This window comes from Amphibalanus amphitrite, unplaced genomic scaffold, assembly GCF_019059575.1.
Source record: "Amphibalanus amphitrite isolate SeventyFive unplaced genomic scaffold, NRLGWU_Aamphi_draft 000888F_arrow, whole genome shotgun sequence".
Taxonomy (NCBI): Eukaryota; Metazoa; Arthropoda; class Thecostraca; order Balanomorpha; family Balanidae; genus Amphibalanus; species Amphibalanus amphitrite.
The window spans coordinates 100,541-123,314 of NW_024882382.1; the positions used below are offsets into that span (position 1 = coordinate 100,541).

Here is a 22,774-nt window from a genome sequence, read left to right on the forward strand (position 1 = left end):
GCTTTTCCGCGGCGTTGTAGCTCTATTTTTTCCTGAGTTATGCGTTGGCTTCTTGGAAATTGTCGACATTCGACCTGGAAATCGGCGAAATTTTGCCTTCAATGACCTCTGGTGACCTGACCTTTGACCTGACCAAAAAATTAACTGAAGTGATTTCGTCATTATTTTTGACGCTTTTTCGAACGCCGCCTTCCGCGTATCGCTACGTGGCCCAGGAGCCGATTTAGAAGGGGGTGTTCAAACACCCCCCCCCCCCCCAGCAGGGCGTGGAAATCCAGGACCCCCAGCCGGGCGCGGGTTCATTAACCCGCGCGGGGCTGGGGGGGCTAAATTTTACCCCCCCTCGCGAATTTTTGCGATATCTCAACAACGGCGGCGCGCAGCGCCGCCAAACTTTCAGTACCTTTTCTTACATCAATTTGACACGTTTCCTGAAAATTTGAGCGAAATCCGTCGGAAAATTTTTTAGAAATTGACGTTTTAGTGACGTCATGTTCGCCATTTTCGCCTCAAAAACGGCAAAAGTTCAAACGCCGCTAACATCTTCATTTTTAAAGGAATCAAGACGTAACAAAAAAGGTTATACGTAATTTTACTTTGTCTATCAAATGGCTATCTCGGTTTTTTGAAAATTTTGGATTTTGGCCTAAATTTTTTCAAAAAAACTGAGTTTTTTGGGACAATCATTATAAAATCCAAAAATTTGAGTCTATCGAAAAAACCGGAATATATGTCAGAGAAGTGGTCTATGTGCACCTACATACCAAATTTTAGAAGAATCGGTTCAAAAATGTGGGAGTTATTCAAAATTTTATGACGTCACGACACACAATTTTTTTTGAAAAATGACTTTTTTGGAAGTTCTAGACCTCGTACGGAAACAAAAATAGCACCATTCGATTCGCCGTGAAAAACTGCATCAGATGTTCACCTTTTTAGGCCTTAACAACCAACTTCAAAATTTGACCTCACTTGACCTGACCTTGACCTGACCTCGACCTGAAATTCATCCAGAGGTGGTCCATATCACTTATTGAGTGTGCCTATTGAATTCTATGAGTAAAATGACCCATAAAACATGTGTCGCACATGCCCTTTTCTATATTTTGTTTTTTGGTGACCTGACCTGACCTGACTTGACCTTGACCTTGACCTCTGAATGATATTGTATGCAACGAATATTGTCTTGGTAGCCTAAGAACAGGTTTTGGGCGATCAGTCTCAGTCCATGACTCCATTCTTCGGCAACTACGGTGCAAGGCCGATACTGTAGAAACTTGCAATTTGTACCCTTGACCTGACCTTGACCTTGACCTCAAACTTTAAATTAAGTACATGTTTTTAGTAGTTCGTGATGAGAGCTTTCGATTGGCGTTTGAATTTTCCAAATCGGACCATTAGTTCGGGAGATAACAGGGGGGTAAAATTTACCCCCCCCCCCAGCCCCGCGCGTTCGGCTGGAGACCCCAGCCCCGCGCGGGTTAAAGGTAGTGTGCCACCTTTGAAAGATTTCTCATTTTATTTTTCCTAGGATAAGAAGCTTCTGTTTTTACCTAATATCGCAAAAAAAGTCAAAAATGAGCCTGGAATAGTGCCTTTTTCGCCTAAAAGTTTATCGGTTTTTAGATATGTATAACAACTGTAGTGGGCTCACCTGTAAACAGACGTCGGCAACAATCGCGAATGCGGCGCACATGTGACAATGTAAGCAAAGGTCATTATAGTGTTACGACCATACGACGTACGGGAATGAGTTATCAGCTGTCAAATCGTAGACAACACAATGTCGAGCCTTAAACTGTAAGCCTGTATTGGTATTGTTTCTTTTATTTGGCTGTCGAACATTATTTATGGTTTGAAATATGATTTTATGTAAAATAATTGATATGAAAAAGCCGTCTCATAAGTTATGACCCCATTTCACCACACGCAAGTGGCAGAAATGACAATGATCAGCTGACGCATTTTTCTTGGCCGAAGTCAGAGCGCGCAGCCCGACGCACCACCACCGCACCACAAAGTATGAGCAGAAGCCGCGCCCAAAGCCAGGGCCCCGGTAACGTGAGGTAGCCGAGTCGGGGCAGCGTGCGCTGACCCAAGCCGGGGCCGCAGCCTTGGGCGCAGTCTACCGCATCCCCGCGGGCAGCCCCGGGCTATCACATGACACCGGGAGGACGCGCGGCTCCGGCTTGGGTCAGCGCACGCTGCCCTGACTCGGCTACCTCACGTTACCGGGGCCCTGGCTTTGGGCGCGGTCTACCGCACCACCTAACAGGCGTGTTCGAAACCGCAGGAGCTGATGATGAACGGGTTTATCGAAACTTGATTGGATGAGCATATCGGTAATAGCGATTTCAGTGTGTGCATTTATTGTTCATAGTGGTGTGAAATGCGGTTGGGGTACGACCGACAACCCGTCGGGGCGAATTTCGCACTGGGGTACTCCAAATTTGAAGAATTTAAGACGTTTCCATGAGTTTTGAAGGTATGGATAAGTTCTAAAAATCCGGTTCTCCTTATCTGGGCCATTAACTCCATACGGTCCAGGAAAGCTGGCACACTACCTTTAATATCTGTGAGCACCATTCTTCCTCTTACCTGGCCTGTGGACAGAAGGTGGTGGCCCAGTCCAATGCCATGATGTGCTTGTAGGTGAGGTTGTGGTAGGAGTCGTGGAAGTCTCCCTGCACTATGTCGTGATAAAGAGCGCTCTCTGCCGCCATCGCGAACTGTGGGGAAACTACATGTCACTCAATAAATAAAAAAGCCATGGCTTTGACAAGAGGACACAAATACTATAAGCCGCTAGCGATTGAAATGTAGCACGCCAACCCGGCCGGGCCCGGAGGGTAATCCCTCCCACCGCAGCCCGGGGGTGGCGTTTTTCGCCCGACCCTCTGTCTAGTGTCTACCTCCGTAAACAAGGGAGATACAGAAGCAAAGCGGCAACAAACGAAAGGTTTTTACAAGAAGATTATAAAACGCCTAATTTTTTACCTCAGGTCGAGATTCAAGGTCAGAAGTCAGGGCGAAGACTCAAAAAAAAAAATCGGCGTATTTATAGTGATATCAAAATAAGTGTTCTACAGGACCGCAGGATGCATAAAACCCTAAAAATAGTGTGAAAGGAATGAAGGTAATCTGAGGATTACGATGATGTCCTCAACATTCAAGCTCAAAGTCAAGGTCATAGTCAGAACTGACCTCAAACTTTTCTTTTCATACGTCTTTTTTCAAGACGTTTTTAAATGTGTCTAGACTTATCAGGCCCCTGTTTGTGGTTCAGCTTAACCCGCGTACCGACGGGGGGGGGGCGGATATCCGCCCCCCCCCCTGAGTTTTTTCGCGAATAGCGGGAAAACCGAGGGGCTACGCGCCGCGAAATTTTGTACCACTATTCTCTCATCAATTTTACACATGGTGTGCAAGTTTGAACCTCCTAACTTTTAAGGTCAGGTCACCAGGTTACTTTGAATGACCCAACCTCAAGTCACTTTTTTGCAACTTTGTCACCGTGCCAGAGCTACAGTAGATATCGGAGGCCTTTGAAAGTCGCAGGATATTATTAGGTCATTAGTAGCTACAATTTGTTTATTTCGGAATTTTGATATCGGTGACCTAAGGTCAGGTCAATTTCTCGACCTCCCCATTATAAGTCAATGGGGGAAAAATCAACTCCCTGTTTTTACCACTAAAACGGGTCGAAATGGCACCATATACCATACATGACTTCATATACGATCAACCTTCACTACCTTGAGGTCTGTTTTGCTGTTGGGCAGCTGTAAGGTCATGTGACGTTATTAAAGGTCACCAGCGGTTTTTTGCGAATAACTCCGTACAGTAACAAGATACAGCCGCCCGGATGGTCTCATTGTGTTCAGCTCGTCAAGACGCATCGAATGATATACATGATGACCTCGAGGTCACGTGACTTGAGGTCAACCTTTGACCTGGACCTTTCGAGGTCAACATATATATCATTCGATGCGGATTGACGAGAGGATCACGATGGTGCCCTTAGTTTGTTCCTATCTTGACTAGTTCGAAAGTTATTTGAGAAAAACTCTCTCCATATATAGCGCCGCCATTTTGACTTTTTTGACCCCTGTGACGTCATCTTTGACCTGACCTGAAAATGAGACCTTGTCCGTGCGTATCCGATGCCGTTTACCGCTTGTCGCTATCTTGCTTCGTTCTCGAGATCTCAGGGGACGGTCATCCGCCCCGCCCCCCCCCCCCCCCCCGTCGGTACGAAGTTGGCGCAGACCCCCGTCGGTGCGCGGGTTAACCCGCGCACCGACGGGGGGCGGATATCTGCCCCCCACCCTGAGGTTTTTCGCGATGCGCCGCGAAATTGTGTACGACTATTCTCTCATCAATTTTGCACATGGTGTGCAAGTTTGAACCTCCTAACTTTCAAGGTCAGGTCACCAGGTCACTTTGAACGACCCAACCTCAAGTCACTTTTTTGCAAATTTGTCACCGTGCCAGAGCTACAGTAGATGTCGGAGGCCTTTGAAAGTCGCAGGATGTTATTAGGTCATTAGTAGCTACAATTTGTATATCTCGGAATTTTGGTGTCGGTGACCTAAGGTCAGGTCAATTTCGCGACCTCCCCATTATAAGTCGATGGGGGAAAAATCAACTCCCTGTTTTTACCACTAAAACGGGTCGGAATGGCCCCATATACCACACATGACTTCATATACGATCAACCTTCACTACCTTGAGGTCTGTTTTGCTGTTGGGCAGCTGTAAGGTCATGTGACGTCATCAAAGGTCACCAGCGGTTTTTTGCCAATAAATCCGTACAGGAACAAGATACAGCCGCGCGGATGGTCTCATTGTGTTCAGCTCGTCAAGACGCATCGAATGATATACATGATGACCTCGAGGTCACGTGACCTGAGGTCAACCTTTGACCTGGACCTTTCGAGGTCAACATATATATCATTCGATGTGGATTGACGAGAGGATCACGATGCTGCCCTTAGTTTGTTCCTATCTTGACTAATTCGAAAGTTATTCGAGAAAAACTCTCCATATCTAGCGCCGCCATTTTGACTTTTTCGACCCCTGTGACGTCATATTTGACCTGACCTGAAAATCACCTTTGTAAAAATTGTAGACCTTGTCCGTGCGTATCCGATGCCGTTTACCGCTTGTCGCTATCTTGCTTCGTTCTCGAGATCTCAGGGGGCGGTCATCCGCCCCCTCCCCGTTGGTGCGAAGTTGGCGCAAACCCCCGTCGGTGCGCGGGTTAACCCTCGCCGGCACAGGAGGGGGGGGGGGGGTGATACAACCCCTGAGATATTTTGCGAATAACTCGCGTAAAAAGCAGCTGATCGCGACAAAACTTTCAGTACCCTCGCATTGATCCATTTTACACCTACCCTGAAAATTCCATGACCCTGACCCAAATGACCTTTGACCTGTGACCTCTTTTCCGAGACCATTTTTGGTCGGAATCGCGATTCGGCGTATGTCGGCTCGCATTAGCCGCGCGTTTGCAAGCTTTTCGTGGTTTCAAACGTTCAAACATGTGATTTGATGTTGTTCCCATGCATTAGGTCAAGGTCACCTGAAGGTCAGGTCAGGTCACTGACCTTTGGTGACCTCGGTTCACTTTTTCGAGTTTTACATGTTTCTAGGCTACGTTTTGGAGCTGAATTCGAATTTGGCAACCATTTGAACATTTGCTAGTAGTTTTGGTGCCTTCGTAACATGTTACGAAGCTGTCAGAGGCGGATGACAGATACTACGAATACCCGTCACTCACGACCCCTACCGGTTGACCTGACCTGACCTAACCCGACCTGGTCTAAACGCTTAGCGACATCATCTGTGATCAAAACTAACACGATATTCGTGATCAGCAACCCGAAAAACCTCTTAGCAGCCACACTTTACGACTTTATAACAGGTCCCGATATTCCCGATTTTTGGGTCATTGACCTGACCTGGAAGGTCAATCGATGACCTAGGACCTTATTATTGGCTTCCTCTAGTGACGGGCAACACGCTCGTTTTTTCCGCGAAGCTCTAGCACCATCAGGGGCCAAACGCAAGGGGGGTCGTACCACCCCCCCCCCCCGCTGTGCCGTCGAAGGACTCAAAATGGCCTGTGCCAGCGAGGGTAAACCCGCGCCCTGCTGGGGGGCGGGGGTGTTTGAACACCCCCTTGTGTTTTTTTTGCGAATATTTCAAAAACTTTGTACACCTTACCATACATCAATTCTACACATGTTGTGAAAATTTCAGACCAAGGTCATTCAAGTTCAGGTCACCAGGTCACTTGAAGTGACCTCACCTCATAAAAAGTTTCAATGTCTGCCATAGCTACACCGAGTGACTGATCGCTTTGAAACTTTCAGCGATTGATAAGGGTAACAGTATCTATCAAATGTATATCTCGGAATTTTCATACCGGTGACCTAAGGTCAGGTCAATTTTGCGACCTCCCCATTATAAGTCAATGGGAGAAAATTGAAATGCGCCTCTTTTGGACGAAAGACATTATAAACACTCCCAAACACTGAATTACAAGTGGTTTAGACACACTGAACATGAAAATGGTGTCCGTGATCCCTATTTATGCCCCTGAGGTCATCTCAGGTCACGAATGGTGTCTAACAGTTTTTCGCAAATAACTTTTGATAGAGGCATGCTAGAGCGGTGAAAACGCCTTAGATGTGCTCAGCTCGACGATACGGATCGACTGATATGCAACATGACCCTTTCCGGTCAGGTCATGACCTTGACCTGAGGTCAAATTTTCAAGTTGACCTTTCAAGGTCAAGTTATAGTTCATTCGATGCGTCTTGACGAGAGGAACACGATGCCGGTAAAAGTAAGCTCGTACAAGTCTTGGGTCAAAAGTTATTGCAGAAAACTGTTTCCGAAAAAAATCGGCTATTTTTGCACTTTTTGCCCCCTGCAGGCAAAACCGTTGACGTTAGGTTAAATCTGAGAAAATTATTCAGAAAGGGCGTTAATAGGGCAATCGAATGCGCTTTTCCGCGGCGCTGTAGCTTTATTAGTTCCCGAGTTATGCGTTGGCTTCCTGGAAATTGTTGACATTCGACCTGAAATTCGGCGAAATTTTGCCTTCAACGACCTCTGGTGATCTGACCTTTGACCTGACCAAAAAGCGACCAAGTGATTTTGTCATTATTTTTGGCGCTCTTTCGAACACCGCCTTCCGCGTATCGCTACGTGGCCCAGGAGCCGGGTTAGAAGGGGGGTGTTCAAACCCCCCCCCCCCAGCAGGGCGTGGAAATCCAGGACCCCCAGCCGGGCGCGGGTTAAAGGAATCAAGACGTAACAAAAAGGTTATACGTGATTTTACTTTGTCTATCAAATGGCTATCTCACTTTTAAACTTTGGGATTTTCCCCATTTTTTTCTAAAAATAGTTTTTTTTGGAAAATGAATATAAAATCCAAAATTTTAAGTGTATCGAAAAAACAGAATGCATGTCAGAGAAGTGGTCTACATGTGCACATCCATACTAATTTTTAGAAGAATCGGTAAAAAATGTGGGAGTTATTAAAAATTTTATGACGTCACGACACATAATCTTTTTGAATGATTTTTTTTGAAGTTCTTGTCCTCGCAAGGAAACAAAAAATATCACCATTCGATTCGGCTTGAAAAACTGCATCAGATAGATACCTTTTTAAGTCTTAACAACCAACTTTGAAAATTGACCTCACTCGACCTGACCTTGACCTGACCTTGACCTGAAATTCATCCAGATGTGGTCCATATCACTTATTGAGTGTGCCTATTGAATTCTATGAATAAAATGATCCATAAAACATGTGTCGCACATGCCCTTTTCTATGTTTCGTTTTTGGTGACCTGACCTTGACCTTGACCTTTGCATGATATTGCATGCAACGAATATTGTCTTGGTAGCCTAAGAACACGTTTCGGGCAATCAGTCTCAGTCCATTCTTCGACAACTACGGTGCAAGGCCGATACTGTAAAACATGCATTTTGTACCCTTGACCTGACCTTGACCTGACCTTCGACCTACTTAAGCAAAAAAAGGCCCTTAACCTGCGACCGGCCGGGAGGGGTGTTTGAACACCCTCCCCCTGCGGTTTTTCACAGATATTTAACAAAATGGCGGCGGGGAGCGCCGCCGTAGTTTTGTTTCACCGACTGTGCTCAGTGCTGTATGATTTTTCCCGTGTACCAAATTCATAGCATGCTATAATTTATAGCTACAAATGTATGTATGACGTCGTTTTTTACGCTTGAGCAAACAAGGCAATTCTCACTCGCGATATGGTGGTCTCATTCACACTCAGCCTGGTGGACGCCTCAGCCAGCATAAAGGCACGTCTCAGACCGAGTTGGGCCAGCTCGGCTGCCGGCAGCGAGTCCCTGATGGCCTGGCGCACCTCCGGGCGGCGCGGGTCCGAGTGGACCACGATCACGGCCCGCACCTGCTCCCCGCCACCACACACGGGACTGTTCAGCAGGTACTGGTACCGGCCGTACTGCGGCAGTACGGCGGCGCCCGGGCGCGGCTCCGGAACGCCCCAGCAGCCGGCTGGGAGCTCCATCTGAGAAGCCTGGTGCACGACCTGCTGGGCCACCAGCAGCAGCATCAGCAGCGAGCAGCAGAAGGTCAGCAGCAGACGCCGACGGAATGCGATCGGCGCCATCATGGCGCCGTCAGAGGCTGGCTCTCTGAAGTAGTGATAGCTGGTGGACAGAATCAGAGTCAGAACTAGAATGTTATTTCATGTCAAAACCACATGCAACTCTCAACACTTGATAAGAGCAACAAAATGTACATATTTGTTCACATCCGAATTTCGATATATGTGAACTAAGGTCAGGTCAATTTTGCGACCTTTCTATCTAAAGTCAATTAGATAGAACCCCCCCGCGCCCTGCTGGGGGGTGTTTTAACCCTCGCCCGTAAACGGCGATCTGCCACCTTCGCCCATGCAGGGGGGGGGGGGTTGGTGCGACCCCCCCTTGGCGTTTGAAAACGGAGCGTCGTAGAGCTTAGCAGAAAAGACCAACGGATTGCTCTCGCCGAGATCTCGCGATTGGTGGTATATTTTTTGGTCCTAGGTCAACATTTGACCTACTTTTGACCGGTCAAAGGTCAAATTTTCGGAAAAATAGACTTTTTTCAACTTTCCGCGGCGATTGCGGCAAAACGAAGGGAGATATCGACTTGAAACCTTCACTATCGTGTTCCTTGATCAATTCTCTATCGTTTGGTATGTATTTCGTTTCCCTAGCTCTAAAAACGGCGCGTTGGGAGCGCCGGAAGTCGGCAAGGTCACAGTCGGCGGCAGAAATTCGAAAAATCAAAATTTAAATTTTTGAAATCTGATTGTATTTTTAGATTAGGAAGGTCCATTTGCTCCCTATAGAAGCTAATATTGCTGCATATTCCCATTGAGGTGACAAGAATTAGCAAAATAGTGGTTCGGGCGCTTTTCAAAAATAGTACCGGACGCTGTTCCTCTTGTGACGTCATAGCTCCGTGACCTGACCTGACCCGGTCAAGTTTCTTATACCATATGATAGCCAATACTTGCCCCAACATGCATGAGAAGTTTCATCACGATCCATCAACCGATGTCCGTACCACCGGCAGGAAACCTCGGGCGTTGGCACTCAGTTTGTGAAAATCCGGCCGGAGGCTGTTCCCTTTGTGACGTCATAACTCCGTGACCTGACATGACCCGGTCAATTTTTTTTATCAAAAGATGCGCAAGGTTTTCCCCATAAGGTACCCAAAATTTGGCGGCGCTGCGCGCCGCCGTTTTTGCACTATTCCCGAAAAACCTCAGGGGGGGTTGCACCAACCCCCCCTACATGGGCGAGGGTTAACACCCCCCTTGTGACTTTTCGCGAATATCTCAAAAACGGGGGCGCGGAGCGCCGCCGTTTTTGGTACACCTCATCGTACATCAATTCTACACATGTTGTGAAAATTTCAGACCAAGGTCATTCAAGGTCAGGTCACAAGATCACTTGAAGTGACCTCGCCTCATAAAAAGTTTCAATGTCTGTCATAGCTACACCGAGTGACCGATCACTTTGAAACTTTCAGCGCTTGCTAAGAGCAATAGCTTGTACAAAATGTATATCTCAGAATTTTGATATCGATTACCTAAGGTCAGGTCAACTTTGCGACCTCCCCATTATAAGTCAATGGGAGAAAATTGAAATGCGCCTGTTTTGGACAAAAGACATTATAAACACTCCCAAACAACGAATTATTAGTGGTTTAGACACACTGAACATGAAAATGGTGTCCGTGACCCTTGTATATGCCCTGAGGTCATCTTAGGTCACGAATGGTATCTAACAGTTTTTCGCAAATAACTTTTGATAGAGGCATGCTAGAGCGATGAAAACGCCTTAGATGTGTTCAGCTCGACGATACGGATCGACTGATATGCAACATGACCCTTTCCGGTCAGGTCATAACCTTGACCTGAGGTCAAATTTTCAAGTTGACCTTTCAAGGTCAACTTATAATTCATTCGATGCGTCTTGACGAGAGGAACACAATGCCGGTAAAAGTAAGCTCGTACAAGGCTTGGGTCAAAAGTTATTGCAGAAAAACTGTTTCCGAAAAAATCAGCTATTTTTGCAATTTTTGCCCCCTGCAGGCAAAACCGTTGACGTTAGGTCAAATCTGAGAGAATTGCTCAGAAAGGGCTAAAAGGGCTATCGAATGCGCTTTTCTGCGGCGCTGTAGCTCTATTGGTTCTCGAGTTATGCGTTCGCTTCTTGGAAATTTTCGACATTCGACCTGGAAATCGGCGAAATTTTGCCTTCAATGACCTCTGGTGACCTGACCTTTGACCTGACCAAAAAATTGACCGAGGTGATTTCGTCATTATTTTTTACGCTCTTTCGAACGCCGCCTTCTGCGTATCGCTACGTGGCCCAGGAGCCGAGTTACAAGGGGGGGGGGGTGTTCAAACACCCCCCCCCAGCAGGGCATGGAAATCCAGGACCCCAGCCGGGCGCGGGTTAAAAGGGGACTCTTTTGGACGAACGTCAATCTAAACACTTTCGAACACCGAAATAAAACGAAACATGCCACCACCGAACTGAACCGGGAACTGAACTGAATGGTATTCGTCACCCCTCGTTATGTCCCCGAGGATATCTCAGGTCACAAATAGTATCTAATAGAGTTGCAAAATTTCCCTACCGCGCTACCGGCATGCCGGTAATATTTCATTACCGCAGGTTTTTTCGTGGTATCTGGCATGTCTTGCCGGTAGCATGCCGGTATTTTTGATTTTGCACACACACACACAAAAATTATCAGCATATGATTTAAACTTTTGACACTAAGAGGCTATTTCAAACACGCGCCCCACTGGGGGGCTATTTATAGCCCCCCCCCCTCCCGTTTTTCTGCAATAACTTCCAAACCGCTTGACGTATCAACGCTAAACTTTCAATACCTTCGGCTACATCAATTTGACACCTTGTGTCAAAATTTGAACTTCGTACCTACCATAGGTCGGCCGTAAATGACGTCAAAGTGACGTCATGTTCGGCCGATTTCGACGCAAAACATTGAACCACGGCAATCGCTCCCAAGAGCTCAGTTTTTAAGCTAGATCCAATTTCTTTGCATGACAGGACTCAAAATAAACTGCGCTACCAAACTGCCATCTCGGATTTTCGAAATTTTGAAAATTTCGAAAATTTTATATAATAAAATTCAAAATTTATATTTTTTACATTTTTTTTTAATTTTGTTGACTTTCCGAAAAAATGGAATATATGTGATAGAACGCATTATTATGACTAACTCTAGCAAGTTTTAGCTAAATATTTTCAAAAATGGCCAAGTTATACGCATTATTGCAAAAAATTAACAATTATTAATTTTTCAAATCAATTTTTTCAGCACGAAATTGACATCGTACGCCAACATAAATAGCACCATCGTGTTCCTGAGCTCAAACTGCATCCAATAGACACCTTTTTTGTTCAAAAAATTTAACTTCAAAATTTGACCTTTTTGGCCTGAAAGTGACCTCACCTAAGCTAAATTTGACTCAAAATGACCTCGGATGACACAGACGACATCAAATTCGAAATGTTTGGCCTAAATGTACCATAAAACATGTGTCACGTTACCAACGGATGATATAATATTTTCGTGACCTGTGATGACCTGACCTTGACCTGAAAATCAAAGTACAAGTTTGGTACCCTTAGAGTATCTAGAGCATCTGTTCACGAGTGTGTGAACCAAAAATGAGCCTGATCTGACTTGTAAGACGGCGGCCAGAGCCCAAAACGTGAAGAAGCCAAAATGCTAATAATTTTTACTTTGACCTGACCTGTGACGTCATCGGTGACCTCGAGGTCAATGAAATTAAGTTTCGCTCAACAGTTTTCCGGGGCTATCAGACGCCGTTTGAATTTTGACGATCGGCCCAGTAGTTCCGGAGTTAGGAGGGGGCTATGAATAGCCCCCCCCCCCCCCCAGTAGGGCGTGTTATACGCAGACCCCAGTGGGGCGCGGGTTAATTGTAATAACAGCAATCTTAGCCACTGCAAAATACATTTTGTGGTAGAAGTTCCAATGCTAAGGGTAGGGGTAACACATGAACCTCACCATTTCACAGGTTTGGCTCTAAAATTAGAATTGTCAAGAATCTACTGTGGTCTATCAAAGGAAGAATACTCATTCATGTTGCAAAGCACAACCAAATAGTAAGTCTAATGGTAGGTAATAGGTATAATACAATACAATAAATAGATGTTCATGGCAGCATTCCTTCGGCAAAAGGCAGAATCAAAACAACACAAAACACGGAAACTGGCCTTGAGTCCTGAGATGTGGTCTGAGATACTCTACAAATAATTTGACACTGAAAATCCAGCTGAAAAGGCAGGTGTAAGGTAGCCCTGAGCCTAACTTTGGTCACAAAATGAAATGAAAATGAATTAAACTAGCATTTTGTCTTATCTTTGCAAGAAAACACAACATTCAGACAAAATGAATACAAAGTGGCGCAATATGATCTCCAAGGATTGACTTTTAAGATCCTCTGTTCCCTAAAGAAAGGATTAACCCTAGAACGCCTAGGGGGGGTTGTATCAACCCCCCCCCCCTGAGGTTTTTTCGAAGTGCACGCTAAACGGCTTGTCGTAGCGGGCTGAAATTTTCAATACCCTCTGGGGCAACCTTTGCGCATCTTTTGCCGAAAAAAAATGATCGGGTAATGTCAGGTCACAGAGTTATGACGTCATAAGAGGTACAGCCTCCGGCCGGATTTTCACAAACTGAGTGCCAACGCCCGAGGTTTCCTGCCGGTGGTACGGACATCGGTTGATGGATCGTGATGAAACTTCCCATGCATGTTGGGGCAAGTATTGGCTATCATATGGTATAAAAAATTTGACCGGGTCAGGTCAGGTCACGGAGCTATGACGTCACAAGAGGAACAGCGTCCGGTACTATTTTTGAAAAGCGCCCGAACCACTATTTTGCTAATTCTTGTCACCTCAATGGGAATATGCAGCAATATTAGCTTCTATAGGGAGCAAACGGACCTCCCAAATCCAAAAATACGATCAGATTTCAAAAATTTAAATTTTGATTTTTCGAATTTCTGCCGCCGACTGTGACCTTGCCGACTTCCGGCGCTCCCAACGCGCCATTTTTAGAGCTAGGGAAACGAAATACATACCAAACGATAGAGAATTGATCAAGGAACACGATAGTGAAGGTTTCAAGTCGATATCTCCCACCGTTTTGCCGCAATCGCCGCCGAAAGTTGAAAAAAAAAGTCTATTTTTCCGAAAATTTGACCTTTGACCGGTCAAAAGTAGGTCAAATGTTGACCTAGGACCAAAAAATATACCACCAATCGCGAGATCTCGTTGAGAGCAATCCGTTGGTTTTTTCCGCTAAGCTCTACGACCTTCCGTTTCGAAACGCCAGGGGGGGGGGGTCGTAACAACCCCCCCCCTGGTCGTTCGTGTTATGAGAAATGGCCTGGTCGTGCGAGGGTTAAGCTGATGACGTAATATTTACTCATGTGCCCTTTTGGTTGAATTACTCAAGAGAAATGAATTTTCTTGTAGTGAATAACACTCACAGTGTTGATTTCAATCGCAATTTAATATTGTGTTGTATGATTTTAATCAATAAAATCATTCACGAAGCAGTAATTTGCAGTCCTAAAACCTTTTTTGCAGTGTTTTAATCAGCTAGTTAACTTTCGCCCCAGTGGGGGGGGGGGCATATGTTACCACCCTGTCGCGTTTTTTACGTGTTAATAAAAAGCCGCGGCGCGTAGCGCCGCGCCGCTTGGGGTAGCTTTTGGTACATCAATTTTGGACAATGCGCGGGAAATTTTTGACCCCAGGTCATGTCAGGTCAGGTCACCAGGTCAAGTTAAATGACCAAGCCTAAAAAAAGTTTGCAATCACGTCCAGCCTGCAGTGTTAGTCAGAGAGGTTTTAAACTTGGTGGATTGCATGCTGTTATGGGCGCCTACAATTTACTTATCTCGGATTTTTTTATATCCGTGACCTAAGGTCAGGTCAGTGGCGTGACCTTTCCATTACAAGTCAATGGAGAAAAATGGAAATGCCTCTAGATCCGTGTGTACGCATAGGAACAGTCCAAATATTTCAGAATCACAATGATTTGGACCATCCGTGATGACCTAGGTATCATTTTTGCTGATGGCCTCTAGAAAGGTCATCCGAGGTAATTTGAGGCTACAAACAGATTTTTGCCAATAACTCGCGATTGGAAAAAGATAGAACGCTGGGGATGGTCTCATTGTGGTTGTCTTGTTGAGACGCATCGACTGATATGCAACATGGCCTTTTCCGGTCAGGTCATGACCTTGACCTGAGGACAAATTTTCAAGTTGACCTTTCAAGGTCAATATATAGTTCATTCGACGCGTCTCGGCGAGGGGAACACGATTCTGGCAATAGAAATGTCGTGGCTTTTTGTAGTCGAAAGTTATTGTCGAAAAACACTTTTCGTAAAAACAGCTATTTTTGGAGTTTTTACCCTCTAGAGGCTAAACTGTTGACCTGGGGTCAAATTTGATACAGACTTTATCAAAAGAAGAGTTCAAAAGCTATCGATTGCTGTTCCATGCGTTTTTCTAGCTACTATAGTTCCTGAGATAACGGCATGTTTTCTGAAAAAATATAATGACAATTGACAAATTTTGACCTTTGATGACCTATGGTGACCCCAATATTGCTCTAAGATGAAAAATGACTGAAATACTTTCAAACGTACGCATTGAGAGCTATCGACTGCTTTTTACCGCGTCTTTCTAGCCCTCTTAGTTTTTGGGTTAGAGGTTGGTGGTAACATATGATGTCCCCCCCCCCCCTATGGCGAAGTTGACACTCATTTTGGTTTACACACTCGTTTATATATGCCTAAGATACTCTAAGGGTAAAAAATATGTACTTCGAATTTTTTAGGTCAAGGTTAGGTCATCCTAGGTCACGGAAATTTCATATCATGTATCGGTCGCGTGAGATGTGTTTTATGGTTAACCCGCGAGTTGCTGGGGGGAGGGGCGTTAAACGCCTCCACTTTTTTCGCCGGGCCAAAGCATTAAAACGGCGCGCTGCAGGCGCGCCAAATTTTTGGTACCTGTAGGGAATTGATTGAAGTCTATTGTGACAAAATTTAAAAAAAAAATCAGTCGGAATTTTATTTGAGATATCGAGGTTTTAGTGACGTCATGATTTCTGAGTTTTCGACCAAAAACGGCATAGGTATGTTCAAAAAATCATATAAAATCACAAAATAGACATACAGACATGCCGTAAACGGCATTAGACTGCCAATACTATGAACAATCAAATGGCTATCTTCGATTATTAATCTTGATCTGAATCTTGGCAATTTCTCGTGACTACTTCACGACCATGATACATACATTTCTTAAATTGAACGTTTTGAGCCAAACACGTACACATATGATAAAATGAATGTCACCATCGTGTTCTACGCCCCAAATTACCCATAAAACATGTGTCACAGGCTGCGAATATTGGTTTTGATTTTCGGGGATATGTGCCTGCCCGGTTGACCTGACCTTGACCCTGACCTATGCTTGACTGACCCCTACATGGGGCTGACACTCTTGTAGGCCTTATATGATGGATTGTGTACCGTTTTGACAGAGTTTATGACGAGAGGCGCTCATTGCGAAGTCCTGAAGTCCATGCTACTGAAAGCCCGATTTCAGGTGTTTGACCTGACCTTGACCCGACCTGTGACCTCAAAATTCAATTTTAAAGTACTCATCTGAAGCGTCTCGTCGCGTTCTTTCGTTTGCCGCCTCGTGCGTTTTGCTGCGCCTATTGGTTCTCGAGTTATCGGCTGGGGGCGTTTAACGCAATCGCCACGCACATCGTATGTGGATCGCTCTTAAATGTAAATACAAACGCCCCCCCCCCCAGCAAACGGTGGGTGGCGAAATACCCCAGCAACTGCCGGGTTAACACTAGTGGTGTCAATCGAAACTTGAATCTTCGGAATTCCGATTTTGTCCAATGTCCATTTCGGAATTCGGTTGGACAATGGCAGCAGGCTTTGGACAACTTTGGACAATCGCTTGCTACACCTCAACATTTTTAAAAAGTAATCGTGTTTAACATTGATTGGCTATTAGAAAGCTCAGCTTTCAATATGATTAACACTTTTGAGCTGGTAACGGTACATGAAAAGCAAATTAAATAACAGTGTTGTGTGTAAACTATTGCGTAGGTGTCGGACATCTTTGGAAAAATGGCTGGCTTGGACATTTTTGGACGGACAGTTGACGTAAGCATTGGACATTGGATGGACTTTGGACATACGTTTTCTGAAATTGACACCACTAGTTAACACGCGCACCGACGGGGGGATATCCGCCCCCCCCCTGAGGTTTTTCGCGAATATCAGAACAACCGCGGCGCGTAGCGCCGCGAAATTTAGTACGACTATTTTCTCATTAATTTTACACATGGTGTGCAAGTTTGAACTTCCTAACTTTTAAGGTCAGATCACCGGGTCACTTTGAATGACCCAGCCTTAGGTCACTTTTTTTGCAATTTGTCACCTTGCCAGAGCTACAGTAGATGTCGGAGGCCTTTGAAAGTCGCAGGATGTTATTAGGTCATTAGTAGCTACAATTTTCATATCTCGGAATTTTCATATCCGTGACCTAAGGTCAGGTCAATTTCTCGACCTCCCCATTATAAGTCAATGGGGGGAAAATCAACTTTCTGTTTTTACCACTAAAACGGGTCGGAATGGCCCCATATACCATACACGACTTCATATACGATCAACCTTCACTACTTTGAGGTCTGTTTTGCTGTTGGGCAGGTGTAAGGTCATGTGACGTCATCAAAGGTCACCAAAAGTTTTTTGCCAATAACTCCGTAGAGGAACAAGATACAGCCGCGCGGATGGTCTCATTGTATTCAGCTCGTCAAGACGCATCGAATGATATACATGATGACCTCGAGGTCACGTGACCTGGGGTCAGCCTTTGACCTTGACCCTTCGAGGTCAACATATACTCGTATATCATTTGATGCGGATTGACTAGAGGATCACGATGATGCCCTTAGTTTGTTCCTATCTTGACTAATTCGAAAGTTATTCGAGAAAAACTCTCCATATCTAGCGCCGCCATTTTGACTTTTCTTTACCCCTGTGACGTCATCTTTGACCTGACCTGAAAATGACCTTTGTAAAAATTGTAGACCTTGTCCGTGCGTATCCGATGCCGTTTACCGCTTGTCGCTATCCTGCTTCGTTCTCGAGATCTCAGGGGGGGGGGGGCGGTCATCCGCCCCCCCGTCGGTAACAAGTTGGCGCAGACCCCCGTCGGTGCGCGTGTTAATTTCAGACAAATAATGTGAAAAGAGTATCGTCTGTGTTATAGTGATGTCAATTACAGAAAATCGGAATACCGATACCAAACCAAATACCCACCAAAACCATGGGAAAATACCGACACTGAACCAAGTAGGGACTTTGAGGGGAAATTCCAAGTTTTTACCAAATTCACAGCCTCATAGGCGTTAGCGAGGATCCATAATATCAACAAAACACCAACACATTTGGATTGAAATACTAAATATCAAGTTGGTTTCGGTTTGATATCGGTAAACGAAAAAGGTGGTATCCGATTGGCATATCCACTGTGGTATTTGGGGCAATTTTCAGCCGAATTTGGCTAATGTCAGGTTACTTTCAGGTCAAAAAGGTCCAATTTTAAAGATAAAATTTTATAACAAAAAACGGGTGTCTATCAGAAGCAGTTTAACCCTCGCCAGCACAGGCCATTTTGAGTCCTTCGACGGCACAAGGGGGGGGGGGGGGTTGGTACGACCCCCCCTCGCGTTTGGCCCCTGATCGAGCTAGAGCTTCGCGGAAAAAACGAGCGTGTTGCCCGTCACGAGAGGAAGCCGATGATACCCAATTTTAAGGTCCTAGGTCATTGGGTGACCTTCCAGGTCAGGTCAATGACCCGAAACCCGGGAAAATCGGGACCTGTTAGAAAGTCGTAAAGTGTGGCTGCTATGAGGTTTTCCGGGGTGCTGATCACAAATATCGTGTTAGTTTTGATCAGAGATGATGTCTTTAAGCATTTAGACCAGGTCAGGTCAGGTCAGGTCAGGTCAACCGGTAGGGGTTGTGACGGGTATTCGTAATACGTGTCAACCGCCTCGGACAGCTTCGTAACATGTTACGAAGGTACCAAAACTACTTCGTAAATGTTCAAATGGTTGCTAAATTCGAATTCAGCTCAAAAAACTAGCCTAGAAACATGTAAAACTCGAAAAAGTGAACCGAGGTCACCCGAGGTCACCAAAGGTCAATGACCTGACCTGACCTTCAGGTGACCTTGACACCCACCCTAATGCATGGAAGCAACATCAAATCACATGTTTGAACGTTTGAAACCACGAAAAGCTTGCAAACGCGCGGCTAATGCGAGCCGACATGCGCCGAACCGCGATTTGTGCCAAACATGATCACAGAAAAGAGGTTACAGGTCAAAGGTCATTGGGGTGAGGGTCATGAAATTTTCAGGGTAGGTGTAAAATTGATCAATGCGAGGGTACTGAAAGTTTCGTCGCGATCGGCCGCTTTTTACGCGAGTTATTCGCGAAAAACCTTAGGGGGGTTGCATCACCCCCCCCCCCCCCCCTGTGCCGGCGAGGGTTAAGCTCAGGAACCCGATTGTGCTATTTACATTGCTGTAACATGTAAGGCAAAAAATTGATTTGAAAAAAAGAATAATAGTAATATTTAGACTAAAATGCCTTTAAATAAGCTATTTTTGGAGATATCGGGCTAAAACCTGCTATAATAAATCATCGGCATGTTTTCTATCACATATACTACGTTTTTTTTTTTAACTAAATAAAACTGATATGAAATTTTTATATGTTCCTACGTTTTCGAAATGTTCAAACTTTTAAAAGTCTGATATTGCAGTTTGATGGTAATCTATACTTCTAGTCCTCTCGTGCAAAGAAATCGGATCTTCCTTAAAAACTAAGCTCTTGAGAGCGATTGCCGTAATTCAATGTTTTGAGTCAAAACCGACCGATACAACGTCACTCCGAAGTCATTTCCGGCCGACCTATTGTAGTTACGAAATTCCAGTTTGCATACACGATATCAAGACGATGCAGCTAAAGGTAGGTACTGCTGGTTTTGTTTTGATACATTTAGTGGGACATATCAACATCATTTAGTTAGAAGATATGGCAGAAAAACGGGAGGGGCCCTTTAGAGTCCCCCCCTGTCAAGCACGGGTTAATTTCGATTATAGTTCGTCGAATGTCTGGTATTTCATGAAATGCCTAGATATTTTATGAAATGGAAGATTTTAAACGATGCCTAAAACACATACCTACAACCATAGTGCTCTTTAAAAAGCCAGGCATTTTAATGCATAAGAAATGTCTTACCGGACCGAAGTGAGTGACCGGCTGGCTCGGACTGTGGGTCAGCAGTGCAGAACTTCCAGTGGGTTGGCCGGCCGGCGAATCACACGTCACCTTCGAAACTGATGCAGGCCTGCTGAGCGCCAGCCCGTTGTCTGTGACGTCACACATGCCAACTTTGGGACGACGACAACCATCCCCAATCAGCTCACAGCGGTGCCGACTGGCTGGCCCACTGTCCTAGATAGGGGAGAGTGGGGCAAAGCGGCTGCCCGTTGTTTTAGTCGGTAACCGGACAAAAAGTCAAATGACAAAAAGTCAAAAGACAAAAAGTCAACAGATAAAAAGTCAAATGCAAAAAGTCAAAAGGGATAAAAGTCAAATGGAAGAAAGTCAAAATGTATAAAAGTCAAAACGTCAAAAAGTCAAAACGTCAAAAGTCAAAACTAAAAAGTCAAAAGAGCAAAAAGTCAAAATGGCAAAAGGTCAAAAAGGAGAAAAGTCAGACGTGAAAAAGTCAAAACGGATAAAAGTCAAAAGCAAAAATTCAAATGCGGAAAAGTCAAAACAGATGAAAGTCAAAATATAAAAAGTCAAAATGGATAAAAGTCAAAAGTAAAAAGTCAAACCGACAAAAAGTCAAAGAGATAAAAGTCAAATGGCAAAAAAGTCAAAGAGACAAAAGTCAATTTGCAAAAAGTCAAAAAGACAAAATTCAAATGGCAGAAATCGTCAAAAGTCCCCTGTTATTACGTGTTTTTTTCAGAAATTTATTTTAAATACATCAATATGAAGACATTACCTCTTCAACGTGCATCATGCAATTGTTGATAGATAAACCCGCGAGTTGCTGGGGGGGGCGTTAAACGCCCCCACTTTTTTCGCCGGGCCATAGCATAAAAACGGCGGCCAAATTATGGGTACCTGTAGGGAATTGATTGAAGTGTATTGTGACAAAGTTTCAAAAAAATCGGTCGGGAAATTTTTGAGATATCGAGGTTTTAGTGACGTCATGATTTCTGAGTTTTCGACCAAAAACGGCATATGTTCAAAAAACCATATAAAATCACAGAATAGACATACAGACATGTCGTAAACGCCATTGGACTGCCAATACCATGTACTTACAATCAAATGGCTTTCTTCGATTGTTGATTAGCGTTCCGCATTTTCCAAAATCTTGGACTGAATCTTGGCAATTTCTCGTGACTACTTCACGACCATGAAACATGCATTTTTAAATTGAACTTTTTTAGCCAAACACGTACACATATGGTAAAATGAATGTCACCATCGTGTTCTACGCCCCAAATTACCCATAAAACATGTGTCACAGGCTGCGAATATTGGTTTTGATTTTCGGGGATATGTGCCTGCCCGGTTGACCTGACCTTGACCCTGACCTATGCTTGACTGACGCCTACATGGAGCTGACACTCTTGTAGGCCTTATATGATGGATTGTGCACCGTTTTGACAGCGTTTATGACGAGAGGCGCCCATTGCGAAGTCCTGAAGCCCATGCTACTGAAAATCCGATTTCAGGTGTTTGACCTGACCTTGACCTGACCTGTGACCTCAAAATTAAACTTTAAAGTACATATCTGAAGCGTCTCGTCGCGTTCTTCCGTTTGCCGCCTCGTGCGTTTCGCTGCGCCTATTGGTTCTCGAGTTATCGGCTGGGGGCGTTTAACGCCCCCCCCCAGCAAACGGTGGGTGGCGAAATACCCCAGCAACTGCCGGGTTACTACCACTCAAAGGTCAGATCAGTCGGGGAAACTGTGGTCAAATCTTCCATTTTTGGAAGCATTCCATTTTTGGAAGGATTTTCCATATAAGGGTACGCAGCATAATATAACCATTGACTGTTACTTATTGAACCACCTAATAGATACCTATCCGAAACTGATGTAATCAATCCATTTCATGCTTTGCATCACAATGCTTCATAAACACTCTTAGACGTCCTGAATAAAAGACAAAGTTGAAGTTAGGACACCTATGTACCCCATTATAGTCTAGGTCACGAACGGTCACCAGAGGTAAAAAAGGGTCAATGACCTTCCCCTGACTTCCTTTTACCTTGATAAGGTCACTCATGCTCCGAAATAGCCCGCAAAGTCTTTGTTGTGGTTGATATTTCCCAATAACACGTGATAATCTGCGATTTTACGCACTTCTGGCCTGAGGCTGTACCTGTTATAACGTTATAGCTCTGTAACCTGACATAACCCGGTCAATTATTTCTTCTTTTTAACCCTCGCCCGTATTGGTCTTTTTCCAGCCGCGAACGTATAAGGGGGGGGGGGGTCCGTTGGACCCCCCCCTTGCCGTTTCGCCCCTGATCGAGCTAGAGCTTCGCGGAAAAAACGAGCGTGTTGCCCGTGACGAGAGGAAGCCGATGATACCCAATTTTAAGGTCTTAGGTCATTGGTTGACCTTGCAGGTCAGGTCAATGACCCCAAAGGTGGGAAAATCGGGACCTGTTAGAACGTCGTAAAGTGTAGCTGCAATGGGGTTTTTCGGGGTGCTGATCACGAATATCAAGTTAATTTTGATCACAGATGATGTCTTCATGTATTTAGGCCAGGTCGGGTCAGGTCAGGTCAGGTCAACCAGTAAGGGTATTCGTAGTAGGTGGCAACCGCCTCTGACAGCTTCGTAACATGTTACGAAGGCACCAAAACTACTTCGTAAATGTTCATATGGTTGCTAAATTCGAATTCAGCTCCAAAAACTGACCTAGAAACATGTAAAACTCGAAAAAGTGAACCGAGGTCATCAAAGGTCAATGACCTGACCTGACC

At 44.9% G+C, this 22,774-nt stretch overlaps 1 protein-coding gene across 1 annotated transcript in view; it reads right to left on the reverse strand.

The window, feature by feature from the left end:
- LOC122367678 (beta-1,3-galactosyltransferase 5-like) overlaps window positions 1-20,144 on the reverse strand; it is a 45,085-nt gene extending 24,941 nt beyond the window's left edge. Inside the window, exons 1-3 of the mRNA XM_043341015.1 lie at window positions 19,993-20,144; window positions 8,292-8,721; window positions 2,599-2,729 (exon numbers count right to left, since the gene is read on the reverse strand). Coding sequence (XP_043196950.1) covers window positions 2,599-2,729; window positions 8,292-8,684 — 524 coding nt within the window. The 5' untranslated portion in view covers window positions 8,685-8,721; window positions 19,993-20,144. The remainder of the gene's footprint in view (window positions 1-2,598; window positions 2,730-8,291; window positions 8,722-19,992) is intronic.
- Window positions 20,145-22,774: the final 2,630 nt, after the last annotated feature.